This window comes from Geotrypetes seraphini, chromosome 1, assembly GCF_902459505.1.
Source record: "Geotrypetes seraphini chromosome 1, aGeoSer1.1, whole genome shotgun sequence".
Lineage (NCBI taxonomy): Eukaryota > Metazoa > Chordata > Amphibia > Gymnophiona > Dermophiidae > Geotrypetes > Geotrypetes seraphini.
The window spans coordinates 510867586-510882263 of NC_047084.1; the positions used below are offsets into that span (position 1 = coordinate 510867586).

The 14678-nt window shown below is 41.7% G+C and overlaps 1 protein-coding gene across 1 annotated transcript in view; it reads right to left on the reverse strand.

Annotated features, from left to right (window-relative positions):
* CNTNAP4 (contactin associated protein family member 4) overlaps nt 1-14678 on the reverse strand; it is a 503646-nt gene that overhangs the window by 289983 nt on the left and 198985 nt on the right. Inside the window, exons 5-6 of the mRNA XM_033962929.1 lie at nt 6449-6652; nt 2640-2824 (exon numbers count right to left, since the gene is read on the reverse strand). Of these exons, the coding sequence (XP_033818820.1) occupies nt 2640-2824; nt 6449-6652 (389 nt within the window). The remainder of the gene's footprint in view (nt 1-2639; nt 2825-6448; nt 6653-14678) is intronic.

Consider the following 14678-nt stretch of genomic DNA (forward strand, 5'->3'; position numbering starts at 1 on the left):
AAAGCACCATTTGTGCGGTTATACAGTATTATAGAACATAAGCACATCACAGGTAAATAAGTGCTAGGAGGGCACTCAGCGCAATTCTAAAAATATTGTGCACAGCTCAGTGTATAAATGAAAAGGGGCATTCACATACCTAAATGTAGTCACATGGATTCTATATTGGAATCTTGGCCCAAATTCTTCAAAAGACACCAATATAGATACCTAACTTATCCCCTTTTTTATGAGGTGCTAATTGCTTGTTAATGGTGCCAATTAAGCTTTTAACACAATTAACCCCCCTCTTTTACGAACGCAGAGCGCGGGTTTTAGCGCCGGCAGCGGCTTTAACTGCTCCGACATTCATAGAATTCCTATGAGCGTCGGAGCAGTTACCGCCGCTTCCGGCGATAAAACCCGCGCTCTGCGTTCGTAAAAGAGGGGGGTTAATTGTGTTAAAAGCTTAGTTGGCACCACTAACAAGCAATTAGCACCTCATGACTGGCTTAAATTAACATTAATTGGATAGTAGGTGCCTAGATCGATAGGCGTCTACCACGTTCAGGTAGATGTCTAATCCAAGGTGCTTACCAGAAAGTGGGAATAGTTAGGGGCGAATCATGGGCGTGTTTAGCATGTAGGCGCCTGTTTTGGACTTAGGCACCGGTATTTAGTCCAAGAAAACCCTGGCATAAATAGGGCACACATAAGGTTTGGATGCCTACCAGCACTTAAGTTTACTATAGGCACGGCTAAGCATAATTTATTTATTTTAAAAACGTATATTCTGCTTAAAAACCTAAGTGGATCTTAACAGCAACATAAACAATCAAAATATGACAATAAAACATCATAAATTTCCAAACATCATAATCAATCAGCTGCTATCTACTGTATAAATCAATTAAGATGACAAAAAAGCTTACACAAATAAATGAGTCTTTAACATTTTCTATCTAAGGGTTATAAATGGTGCCTAACTTAACACTGACATGACATGCGGTAAGCACCATGTTACTCAGTGCCTATGTTTTAGGATACATTTGTATAACAGAGGTCTTAGTGCTCAGCATACTGCATTTAGGTGCTTATCACATGGCATCCAGTTATAAAATGACCCCATGGTGTCACTAACATCAATGGATAGGCCTGCCCAACACTACTTATCTGCTGTCCGGATCAGCAGTTTTGAATATTGGGCTTATAGATAAAATTGTTTACTAAACCATTTCAGGGGAAAACTCGTTTAAGTCAAATACACTGTAATACTAGAGTACCGGTAAATCAGAAAGTAAAGGCAAAATACATTTTATGGCTTTAATAGAAGTAACATCACTTTTCCACATAGTTCCCATGCAAAGACTAGGGGACACTTGATGAAGTTACAGGGAAATATTTTTAAAACCAATATGAGGAAATTTTTATATATATTTTTTTTCACTCAGAGAATAGTTAAGCTCTGGAATGCATTGCCAGAGGTTATGGTAAGACAAGATAGTGTAGCTGTTTTTAAGAAGAGTTTGGACAATTCCTGCAGGAAAGTTATTGAGAAAGATATGGGGCAAGCCTCTGCTTGCCCTGAATCAGTAGCATGGAATGTTGCTAATCTTTGGGTTTTGGCCAGGTACTTGTGACCTGGATTGTCCACTGTGAGAACAGGTTAATGGTCTTGATGGACCTTTGGTCTGATCTAGTAAGGCTATTCTTATGTTCTTATGATGCAATTGTTGTATCGTTCAACTAGCTTTTGCATTCCTGCAGACATTTTTCGGCTGCACCATTTCCTTTACTTCATCATGCTTTGTCTTTTGTTCTCCATGTCACAGTGATGCACCCATGTCTTGTCACCGGTCACAATTCTCTCCAGAATACTCAGATCTTCTTCATACTGTCTCAGGAAATGGGTCATGACCTCCACGCTGTTACTTGTGGAACTATGTGGTAAGGCGGTATATAAAAATAAAATTATTATTATTAATAAGCTGTTTGGGAACCCATCATGTGCAGACTTTCCAGTATCCTAAGTCATCATGCATTATGTCAAATTTGCAGCAAATTGAGACACCGTTATCCGTCAGTCTTCTCTAATCAAGGCATCTGCCCTGTCAATGTGCTCTTGTTCGCATTGTTGATGGGCGGAAAGAACGACCTTCATCGGTTACACCTGTTCTTCTTACTTTAAAAATTTTTAACTACTCATAAACCTTTCATTGATTCATGGTGTTATATCGATACTGAGTCAATATTCAATGGTGAATTTCCACAGATTTCACTTTCTCTGCCCAAAGGACGTGCACTACTGAACATTGTTCTTCGGTGGTACAATCTTGCAATAGAGCGTCCATGTTTCTGACCTCGTGGCTGCCACATGACTAAAGGCCGAGCACTGCACTGTGCTTGGACGAACTACCCAACAGACAATGTAAGAGTATGTATGTTACATTTTGCTAGTTCTCTTCCGGTTATCGCATAATTTAACAATTGCCATTCGTTTTTGATTCACCCTCATGCTATCAACCTCTGTAAAAGTGATTTTACCATAGTGCTTTATGTTAGTCAAAAGATTTCAAAACTATAGTGGCAAATATCACATTTTTCTTAATCATTTTATGTATTTAAGCAAATGCTATAGTTCAAGAAAGAGAAATCCGCACCTCATAATCAATATCCAAATAACTGGATTCACCATTTGCAAGAAAATGATATGTGTGTTTATCCACTGTAAAGTTTACTTGTTTGTTGAAGCGCTCAATAAGCACCGAATGCCAGTGTTGATCATCCAACAGGCTTCCCAAAGTAATATTTGTCTGACTATTTGGAGACTGCAGGTTTGGATTACCTAAAAAAGATACAATTAACAAATAGTTATTTAGCCAGGCAAATCATTTCAAGGATAGACAACTTTTTAAATATTGTATATAATAGGTTTGACCATTAACATGGATTGTAACTACAGAACGACAGAAATTTCATCCCCTTTCCCTTCCTTTGAAAGTTGAACTAGTCTTTCACCTATACTCTTCTCAGATTTTGTGTAAGGCCATCAGATTTGCTACTTAACCTCCCCCCCCCCCTTTTTACTAAACCGTGATAGCGGTTATTAGTACAGGGAGCCGCAATAAATGCTCTGCGCTGCTCCCGACGCTCATAGGAACTCTATGAGCATTGGGAGCAGAGCAGAGCATTCAGCGCGGCTCCTTACGCTAATAATCACTATTGTGGTTTAGTAAAAGGGGGTGTAAATCCCTTAATCTTGTTTGGGTTACTTTTAATAATTTATATTCACTATGGGGTTAACTTTTAATAAATTGCTGAGCAGCAAAGATAACAAGGTACTTGTAATTTTTTTATTTTTGAACCAAGCTTCAGTCAATCTAACCACCTATCTAAGGGGCCTTTTGCAATGTTGTGGTAAGAATTAATAACCCTGCTGTTATGATGAACATAAGAAGGAATTCTTTTCAAAATCTTCTTAGTTAAGGAGAAGTATAGTAATGTATTTAGGGCTCCTTTTCCAAAGGTGCGTTAGGGCCTTAATGCACAGAATAGCGCATGCTAAAATGCTGCACGTGCTAGCCGCTACCACCTCCTCTTGAGCAGGCAGTAGTTTTTCAACTAGCGTGCGCTAATCCGGTGCATACATTATAAACGCTAGCGCACCTAAAAGGAGCCCTTAATGTTTGTTTCTTTACAGCACTATGAGGAAGCTTGTTTCCCCACTGTTGCGTTGAGGCAGAGTTTTTGACCCAATATTGGCCAGATAAGAACAAGCAACTATCATTAATACTCCATCATCTCCCGAGAAAGCTCTTATTAGAGCGAAACGGAGATGCTCCTTTAAGCAGTGCAAAGCGTTTAATGAACAGTTATTCTATACATCTACGAGCTGCCCTGAGGTCTAAACAAAAGCTAAGTACTATAGGCTTTACAAGCTAATAAGCCTGATTATTTAGTAACTAGTGTTTTAGCCCGTTACATTAACGGGTGCTAGAGTAGATGTCTGTCTGTCTGTTTTTTTTTTTTATTTGTCTCTCTCTCCTTGGACGCTGTCTGTCTGTCTTTCATTCTTTCTGTCTGTGTCTCTCCCTGGCCCCCTATCTGTCTATCTTTATTTCTAACTCTATCCTCTTCCCTCAATCCTGCATGTGCCCTTTTTTCTTTCTCCTCCCCACTTCCTTCCAATGTCTGCTCCCCCTATCCCTCAGACATCCATTCAGCGGTTATCCCTCCTCCCCCCACACTTCCATTCAGTATCTGTCTCCCTCTCTCTACCCCTTCCATCTACTGTTCACCCTCTGTCTTGCGATGGTTTACCCTCTGTCTTGTGATGGTCAGACCACACTTGGAATACTGCGTCCAACATTGGTCTCCATACCTAAAGAAGGATATAAAACTGCTGGAGAGGGTGCAGAGACGAGCAACAAAGCTAGTGAAAGGTATGGAGAACCTGGATTACGAGGAATGACTTAAGAGACTGGACTTGTTCTCCCTTGGAAAGAGGAGACTGCGAGGGGATCTGATCGAGACTTTCAAAATACTGAAAGGAATCGACAAAATAGAGCAGGAAAAACAGTTATTTACAATGTCCAATGTGACACGGACAAGAGGGCATGGACTGAAGCTGAGGGGGTCAGGTCCAGGACAAATATCAGGAGGTTATGTTTCACACAGCGAGTGGTGGACACCTGGAATGCTTTCCCAGAGGAGGTAATTGCGGAATTCATCATTCTAGGATTTAAGGGTAAGCTAGATGTACATCTCCTTATGAGTGGCATAGAGTGATACGGGGAAGGATAAACTAGATGCACATCTCTTTATGAGAAGCATAGAGTGATATGGGGACTAAAACTATGCCAGGGTACACCTGGCGGGGCCTCCGCTTGTGCGGATCACCAGACTTGATGGACCTAGAGTCTGATCTGGAGATGGCAATTCTTATGTTCTTATGTTCCATTCACTGCCCTCTCTTCTCTTTCCATCCAGTGTCCGCCCTCTCTCTCTCTGTTCCATATGGCATCTCCTCCTTCCTTTCCCCCTTCCTTTTCCCTTGGTCTGGCATACCTTCCTCCTTCCCTCCATGCCCTGCCATCTCTTTTTCCCTCCAAGCCATTCTCTCTCCCTCTGCTCCCTTTCCTCCTTGAACTTCATCGGGCAGCAGCAGCAGCATTCACAATTCACTGCTGTTGCCGGCTTCAGGTCTTCCTCTCTGGCGGGTCCTGTCTTCATGAAAACAGGAAGTAGGCAGGACCCGCCAGAGAGGAAGGCCTGAAGCCGGCAACCGCAGTGAATTGTAAATGCTACTGCTACCCGAAGAAGCCAGGCCTTGAAGCACCAGAGGCAGACTGCTTCTCTCTCCTCCCAGCCCAACTCCCGCTGACTCTCCTATCTCTCCCTCCCATGTGACCCTCCCAGTGAGTGACCTTAACAACAAACCTCACTCCAGCGTTGGCAGCCGCAGCACGCTAAACAGGCTACTTCGCGGCTTTCTCCTGCCGGTGACATGGCAGAGGGACTCATCGGCAGGAGAAAGCCGTGCAGCAGCCTGTTTAGCGTGCTGCGGCTCCCAACGCAGGAGGGAGGTTTGTTGTTAAGGTCATCTCGCTGGGAGGGTCGCATGGGAGGGAGGGATAGTAGGGTCAGCAAGTCCCGCTTAGTGAGTGAGGGGAGAAGTCAAAGCGCGCATGTGCACTCTTGCCGGCCACAGACCGACGGATCAAGGAACACACCAGTAAGAGTGTGCATGCGCACTTAGGGTTTTATTATAAGAGATATCACTCCAGGTGCAGTACTTGATATGTTGCTATTCTTATAGGCATATAATAATGAGCCTGAAAAAGTATTTAACTGCTAAAAATATTTAATTGTTATTTAAAAACCAGAGGTAAAAGGAAAGGCATATGAGACCAGTGATAGTTCATAAAGAGTCTGACGGGATTTGTTCCAAAGACAGATGGATGTGAACACTTGAGGTCTCTTAGCCTCTAATTACATTAAACACATTGCTATACTTCTCCATAATTAAGAAGATTTTGAAAAGAATTCCTTCTTATATTCATCATAAGAGCAGGGTTATTGGTTTTTTACTTTATATTTTGTGGTAAGAATTAACGCATGCTTCCTTGATTATTAACTGTGCTGAACTATGCTACTTATTTTGTAACCATATTTGCCTGGTTATGGTTTTCTATTTGCACTGAAAATATGTGTTGAACATCTAGTTTAAAAAAAAACATTTTAGAAAGGCAAACATAAATGTGTGCACCTTAAACCTTTGAGAAAACAAATTTAACTTGTTAACTGGACAAATCTTTGTGATAGACATAAAACCCATTCCTTCCTAAAATGATAGAAAATGGTTCAATACTGTCTAGAAGTTCACTATTCATATTTCTTAATTTTTACTTGAAAACTTACAGGCAATCAGTGCCCATCTATAAACGTAAGGAAAAAGAAAGTGATTTACCTAAATTTAGCAGCAGAAAAAGTTTTCCTCTTAAAAGTTCAAGTGTGATACGTGCCCCATTCTGTCCTTCTCCATAGAGCAAGATCCCATCACTCTGCATTGTCTTGAACTTCAAGGAAATAAGATCTTTCACACTGCTCATGGATTTTTTGTCAAATCTGTAGAGAAGGCAGCTTTTCCCATCAAAACCAGCCACATCAGATTCTAGCAGGGAGAAATAAATATAAGAAAATATCATTGCTATTAGTTCAAGGCAAACTCTTAATTCATTTAGGAGTCCTTTTACTAAGCCACTGTAAAATTTGCAGTTACTGAACCCAGGACTTTACTGAGCGATAACTATAAATTTACACCCCCACCTCCCCTTTTTTACAAAGCTGCATTAGGCTTTTTTTTAGAGTTCAATAAATTTTTTTATTGGTTTTAGGACGAAGACAATACAAACAGAAATATATCAACAGGATAAACGTCAGACAAACAACCAATGTCTGTACAATAGTGTTGTAAACTTGAGGCAGATCCGATGTACAGTAGATAATAAGTACATAACATAGCAGAAAGTAACTAGTAAAATTAGGGTTATCAAAATCAGATATAATGTATAAAGCCGTGCAAGGACCAGTGTATATAGGTATATATCCAGAGTATGGTAGTCCTTATCGGGCAACATTTGAGCAATATTGTAATATTGGTTCCCAAATTGCATGAAACCTATGTAAAGAACCCATCTTCTGTGCATAAAGTGATTCATATTTGACAATAATGTATAAATTCGACCACCATGCCACGTGTGAAACTGCGGCAAAATTCTTCCAATTAGAAAAGATGACCCTAAAAGCCAGCATCAAAAGCGCTCTCAGTAATAAGCTCTTAGGGTTATCAGTTGAAGAAGAATGCGCAGGAGATCCAACAATAAGTAAGGCAAACGAGAGGTTCTCCTTAATTTGAAGCATCTTACAAATATCTAACCAAACTAGTGACCAATAAGATTGGTGTAAAGAGCAGTCGAATATCATATGTCGTAAGGTACCTTCATGCAGATTGCAAGACCAACACATCTTGGATTTGGATGGGTCCAGTTTAGCCAATCTGCATGGAGTCCAATACGCTCTGTGTAGTAAAAAATAAGCAGATTGGAACATAGAGGAGGAATGTAGCACTTTGCTCATTGAGAGCCAAACATTTGACCATTCGACCTCTATCATAGTTATGGAGAGCTCTCTATGCCAGACCTCTCTATTAGGCAAATCAGGAGTATATTTATAATTTTGAATTAATTTATACCATTTAGAAGCTGCTTTGCCAGAGGCTTTGATTGAGGCGCAAAACAGTACATATGAAGGTAAGTTGACAGTGTAATCAAATGTGGACATAGCCTTTTTGAGACAATGGGTTAGTTGAAGCCACCGGAAAAATTGAGAAGGAGGTAAGTTGTATTTTCTATGTATGTCCTCAAAAGAATACCATAGTGTGCCATTATATAAATGTGAGATGCACCATATTCCATGTTTCTGCCGTATCTTCCAGGATATCGTTGTATTCTGGATCTTAATATTAGGATTATTCCAGAGTGTGGAAGAAAGAGATGTGGACCATTTAGTCTCGGTTAAATTATCAAAACTCCTGATTGCTGTAAGTGTAGAGTGTATCACCGGATGTTGTTCTAATGCTAAAAGACCATGCATAGTTGGGGCATGTTTCAGTAAGAGAGGATCGTCATTCGATTCTAAGGTTACCCAGAGTGGTTCTCTACCTAGGTGAGGTAAGTCATTCCATTGCATACCTTGTCTCAGAAGATAAGCCAGGTGGTAATCATAGATGCTTGGAAAATTTACTCCACCATTTTTTTTAGTGCATTTGAGCTTTCGGATACTAATGCGGGGAGTTTTATCGTTCCAAAGAAAAGAGATTAAAAGTCTTTCTAGTTTTTATAGTGTTGATGCGGGAGCAAGCAAGGAAGCATGGATAATGTGTAATTGATGATTGGAATGAGCATCATCTTAATGGTGTCCAGACATCCCCACCACGTGAGTTTTAATGGTGACCATTGGGAAGTAAGAGTTTTAAGTTTGGACAGTAGATGTGCTAAGTTGTAATCTAGGGTAGACTCTATGGATGTGCCAAAATATATACCCAAATATTTGAGTTTGTCGGGGACCAGATAAATCCATAACTAGCAATATCGTCTTTAATTTCGGGACAATTGAGCGGCATAATCTCAGTCTTAGTTTGATTAAGTTTATAACCAGATATGGAGGAATAGGTTTTGATCATAGCTAGAATGTGAGGAATAGATGGAGGGGTCGCATATAGTAAGATGTCATCAGCGTAGGCAGATAGTTTAACATGAGCATTCGTGGTTTGAAGACCTCTTATATTAGGATTTGTGCGGATCGCTATGAGTAAAGGTTCAAGGGCAATGTTAAACAATAGGGGGGACAGCGGGCAACCTTGTCTGGTACCCCTAGAGGGGCGAAATGGGGCAGAATAGATATCATTAATATATAATTTAGTAGTGGGCGCAGAGTACAGAAGCTTAATCAATGAAAGGAAGTATGGGGGAAAGCCATACCATTGTAAGACCTGGAATATATAATTCCATTCGATGCGATCGAAAGCTTTTTCAGCATCCAATCCCATAAGTATTAAGGGGTCCGGTAGTTCTCTAGCAATGCATATAACATCGGTTAATAATCTGGTATTGTCACTAGAGAGACGTCCCGGCATAAACCCTGTTTGATCAGGAGATATTATACATTGCAGACTAGGCATGAGTCTATTAGCTATAATTTTAGCGAAGATCTTAGCATCAGTATTGATTAGAGATAGTGGCCTATAATTTGTTACTAGTAATGAAGATTTACCCGGTTTAGGGAGCACTATTATGGTGGCTTCCGTAAATGTTCCTGAGATATTACCAGATTGAATAATAGAAGTAAAAAAGGAGTGAATATGAGGGATCAGTTGAGGGAGAAATATCCGATAGAATTCCGCAGTTAGCCCATCCGGACCAGGGGCTTTATGTTTGGCTAGCTGACTAACAGCGAATTCGATTTCATCACGTGTGATTGGGGAAGAGAGTTCCTGTTGGGTCGATGTCGAGATCAGTGTGTGAGGAAGAGAGTTTAAGAACCTAGTGGTAGCATCCACATCACAGTCCTCAGTAGAGTATAAAGAGAAATAAAAGGTGTGGAAGTGTGAAACAATTTCTTCAGATTTGGTCACAATGTGATTTGTATCAATAGTAAGGGCCGCAACATAAGTCTTAGACTGTTTTCCTTTCAGATATTGAGCCAGTTGGTGGCCACAACGATTGTTTTTTGCATAGTAGGAGGCATTTTTAAGTAATAGTGAGTTAGAGGCCATGGTACTTAGAAGTAAATTGTATTCTACCTTTAGGGCTCTTAGACGTAATAAGGCAGGAAAATCTTGTGGGTGAGCTACATGATAGTCTTCATGTAATTTAATCTTTTTCTCGAATTCTTCGGTTAGTTTCAACCTCTCACGTTTCAAAAATGCTGCCTTTGAAATTATTGCACCCCTAATATATGCCTTAAAGGAGTCCCACAAGTTTATCCATTTAGTAGAGGAGGGACTATTAAGAGCGAAATAGTCTGTAATAGCTGTGGAGATATAATCTAAAAAGTCATTATCGTGGAGGAGCGAGTTATTAAATCTCCATTGCTTGAGTGGGATACGCTTGGAAACATTGTTAAAGTATAGCAGGATTGCAGCATGATCGGAGACTGCGATTTCTCTAATGGTGGCGTTGGAGAGATATGTAGATAAGGTAGAGCTGATTAGAAAAAAGTCTATGCGTGAATAAGTTGAGTGCGGTGGTGAGTAGTAAGTGAATTTTCGGTCCTCAGGGTGGGTAACCCTCCATGGATCTATTAAATCAAATTGGGATATTAAACCATGCAATTTATGCCATGATTGAGATGGATTATAGCGGGCGTGGGACTGACGATCACAGGCAGGATCCAAAATAAGGTTAAAGTCCCCTCCTAGGATGAAATGTTCGCCAGGGGAGGCAGAAAGTTGCTCAGCTATCTCATCAAAAAAGGTAGGCATATCAATGTTCGGGGCGTATACATTTAGGCACATAATAGCCAAATCATTAATTTTTAAGTGAGCTACAATCCATCTACCTTCTGTATCGGTGGAGTGAGAAAGCAGTGTTGTGTCCTGTCCACGCTTAATAATCATCATTACCCCATTTTTTTTACCCACAGCTGGAGAATAAAGAACAGGTAATGCCCAGGGAAATAAAAATTTTGTGGAATCTGTAGTATTTAAATGAGTTTCTTGTAATAGGGTAAGATCAGGCTGTATGCGAGAGATATAATCTCTTATTTTTTGTTGTTTGACCGGATTATTAAGCCCCTTTACATTCAGTGCGCATAGGGTTAGTGACATATCAGTTCAGGGGTGAAAATGGCAGTATATATATACATATATGAAAAGACAATAAGATTTCAATACATATCCATATATCCAAGCAATGTGGCAGGACCAGAGATATAAAGGTGAGAGGGAAACACATTATCATGTAAACAAATGTAGCAGCATATGTGATAATCTCAGGTAAGAAGGAGGTAAGGGACCACGTCAGTATTATAATTAAACCAACAAGAGCAGGTCAGCACTGTGCAGATGGAGGTCATAGAACGGCAGATGAAAGAATCATACTCAGCATTCCTAAATGAGAAAATACCTATCTCAGAGATCCGGAGCCAGAATGTATAGTTGAACAGCATAGTATACAAAATTCTAGCTACAGTATGAAAAAATAAAAGTAAAAGAGTTAGTGTACTCATGGACAATATTAACACAATCAGATCTGTCTCAACGTAGTTACTGGGACAAAAAACTAACAAACAGAGGAACTTGAGAAGAAATAAAGGGATAGTGAGGCCACACAGACAGATAGTGGTCAGCTCAACACAGTCCAGGCATTCTAAGGTGGGGCTCTCAACAAAGTGAAATAAGAGCCTGTGTAGGACGAATTAACTGAGTAATTAAGTAATATATAACACGATATAAGTTGCAGGAAGTTGGCAAGCAAACCAGCATGCATGATCAATTCTAATGCATGCATAACCTGAAATTATAGATAATATTGGTACTGAGCATATAGCAAGAGGAGGATACCATAACAGGAGATGAAATGTCAGGTGGCATCAATGGAGCTCGGTGCTTGAGCTTCCAGAAAGTCAGCTAGCTCATGAGGGTGGTGAAAGTTCTTCGTGGTGTTGTTGACTGTGACCCTCAGAGTGGCAGGATAAAGCATGCCATATTTTGCACCGATGTGTTTAAGCTTAGGCCGGTACTCCAGAAGCTGCTTTCTCCTTTTAGCTGTCTGTTTAGATAAGTCAGGGACGATGAGAATATTGTGGCCCTCAAACTTAAGAGGGTGATGTAGTTTTGCATTGCGCATTATTTCCAGAACTTGGGAATATCTCAGAAGTCGGGCGATGATAGGCCGTGGGTATTTTGCATGCACATTGATCACGTGCGTCGGCGCCCGGTGAGCCCGATCAATTTCCAAGTCAAATTTGAAATCGATGTTTAGAAGTTTCGGAAGAAGCATTTGCAGAAAGGCGATGGTATCTTTCCCTTCCCTTGCCTCCGGGACACCCAGCACCCGTAAGTTGATCCTACGGGAGCGGTTCTGGGCGTCCTCGAGTTCCTGCTCCAAGATGGCGACTTTTTTGAATTGACGCTGCAACGCTTTAATATTAGACTCATTGACCTCAATTTTTTGTTCAGCTGTGTCGAGCCGAGATCGGCAAACCACTATCTCCACGGTTAGGGAAGCAAGCTCTGATTTAATTTCCTCTGTATTTTGGTTAGTAGCAGACAGAAGTTCTCTCATGGAACGTAACTCCGCCATTACAGCTTGCAGGGAGTCAGTCTCCTCCTTCGCTGAAGTATTTTTCTGCGGAGAGATCGGTTCCACATTCTTATGCTTGCTGGTTTTAGTTGCAGACATAATTAAATAGGCGTTCCTCGATTTTTCGTAGTAAAGCCTGCCGAGTAGGGGGTGATTGAGATCTTTTTAGTAAGCCAGACTGCGGAGCTCGCCCACTACGCCGCCATTTACTGTGGTGCTCACTAGCGTCCCCCAGGCTTTTTTTTTAAATTACTAGCCATGGCATTATTAGTAGCTCTAAAACTCATTTGAATTCTATGCATGTCAGAGCTAATACTATTTTAAGTATTCTTGACTATTGTAACATAATTTATCTGGGTACGTATAAGAAAACTTTTAAAAGACTACGAGTTGTACAAAATTCAGCAGTATGATTGATTTTTGGTTTGAAAAAATGGGAGCACATCAGTCCCTACTATCAAAAATTACACTGGTTACCAATGGAGGCTAGAGTCCTGTTCAGATTTGCCTGTATCTGTTTTTGGTATGTCTCCAGCTTACCTTGTTTCCCATTTTCTCCTGGATCTTTCAAACAAGTCCACACGTACAGTACATCTATTTGCATGCCCTACTATAAAATCTAGTCATTTCAAGAGATTCCTCAATAGAACTCCTGCTTTTCAAGTAGCTAAAATGAATGATTGGCTAGGTAAAATTATTCCATGTATTTCATCTTACTACTCTTTTAGAAAATTAGTAAAAACACAATTATTTGATAGATTTGTAACCTAAGGGCCTGTTTTACAAAGCCACGCTAGTGGCTGCTGCGTGGTAACAGCCCCAAAGCCCATAGAGATTTAAAAGGCTTTGAGGCTGTTGCCGCACGGCTTTGTAAAACAGCCCCTTAGTATTTTACTGTTTTTACTGTTTTGTTTATTTGGTTTGTCATGCATTCTACTATGATTCTGTACAATTCGCTGACTGTTTTAGTTTCTTTTGTAAACCGCCTAGATCTGGCATGGTCTAGCGGTATATAAGAATAAAGTTATTATTATTACTAGTCTTTAAGCCCGTTACATTAACAGGTGCTAGAACATATGTGTGTGTGTCTGTCTTTATTTCTTTCTCTCTCTCTCCTTAGCCGCTTTTTTTCTTTCTGCCTTTCTTTTTCCTTGGCTGTCCATCACCACCCCTTGCCTGCTCCCACTGTCCATTTTCCCTTCCTTTTACCTCCCCTGTGTCCACCACCACCCCTTCACTACTCTCCTTATGCAGCAGCAGCCCTTCTCCCTTTGTTTTACCTCCCCCCTGTCCAGCAGCACTTCTTTCCTTCTCCCCCTGTCCAACATTAGTCCTCCGTTCCTTTTTCTTCAACCCCCTGTCCATCAGCATCTCTTTCGTTCTCCCCCTGTCCAACGGGTGCTAGAGTAGACGACTGGGTTTTTTTTCCTTTCTCTCTCTGTGCTTGGATGCTGTCTGTCTGTCATTCTTTCTGTCTGTGTCTCTGTCTTGCGCTCTGCCTGCCTGTATTTCTCCATTGCGCCATGCTGCCTATCTCTCTGTGGCCCCCTTCTCTTCCCCGGCATGATTGGTGTGTGCCCCCAGCACACCCTTCCCCCCATAGCAGCCCCGTTTCCCAATGCCCCTGCCCCCTTTTGTGCCGTGCCTGCCTGCTCCGTGGCCCCCTTATGTTTCCCCCCTATGATTGCTGTCTGGCCCAGCAAACCCCTCACCCCAAAGCAGCCCTCTTTCCCTCTCCCCTTGTTGAGCCATGCCTGCCTGCTCTGTGATCCCCTGGCCATGATTGCTGTGTGCCCCCAGCACACCCCTACCCCAAAGCAGCCCCTTTCCCTCTCCCCCTGCTTGCCTGCCATGCCTGCCTGCTCCCTGTGCATCAGCATCAGCATTTCCCTCCCCCTCACCTGTTCCTTCGTAGCAGCATGCAGATAAAACGGCTCCCTTAGTTCTTAGCTGGATTTTTTTTTAAAGTTTAAAGATGCCGACGCGGCTCCTCTCACGATCCCGCCTGCGTCGGAAGCCTTCTCTGACACAGGCCGGGATCGTGAGAGGAGCCACGGCGGCAGCTTTAAACTTAAAAAAAAAATCCAGCAAAGAACTAAGGGAGCCATTTTCAAAGCCGCCGCCGCGGCTCCTCTCATGAGCTGCACTTATATTATGTCGGAAGATGAGAGAGGAGCCGAAGCGGCAGATTTCAAATTAAAATAACTTAGGCGGCCAGGGAGTTTAAGGGACAGGATTGTACAGCTGGTCTTGCTCCTGGACCCGCGTCTGCCCTCCGTCGACAGCCGGCTCCCTCGAAGTCCTCCTCCCCCCCCCTTTCCCTTCCCGCGGTCC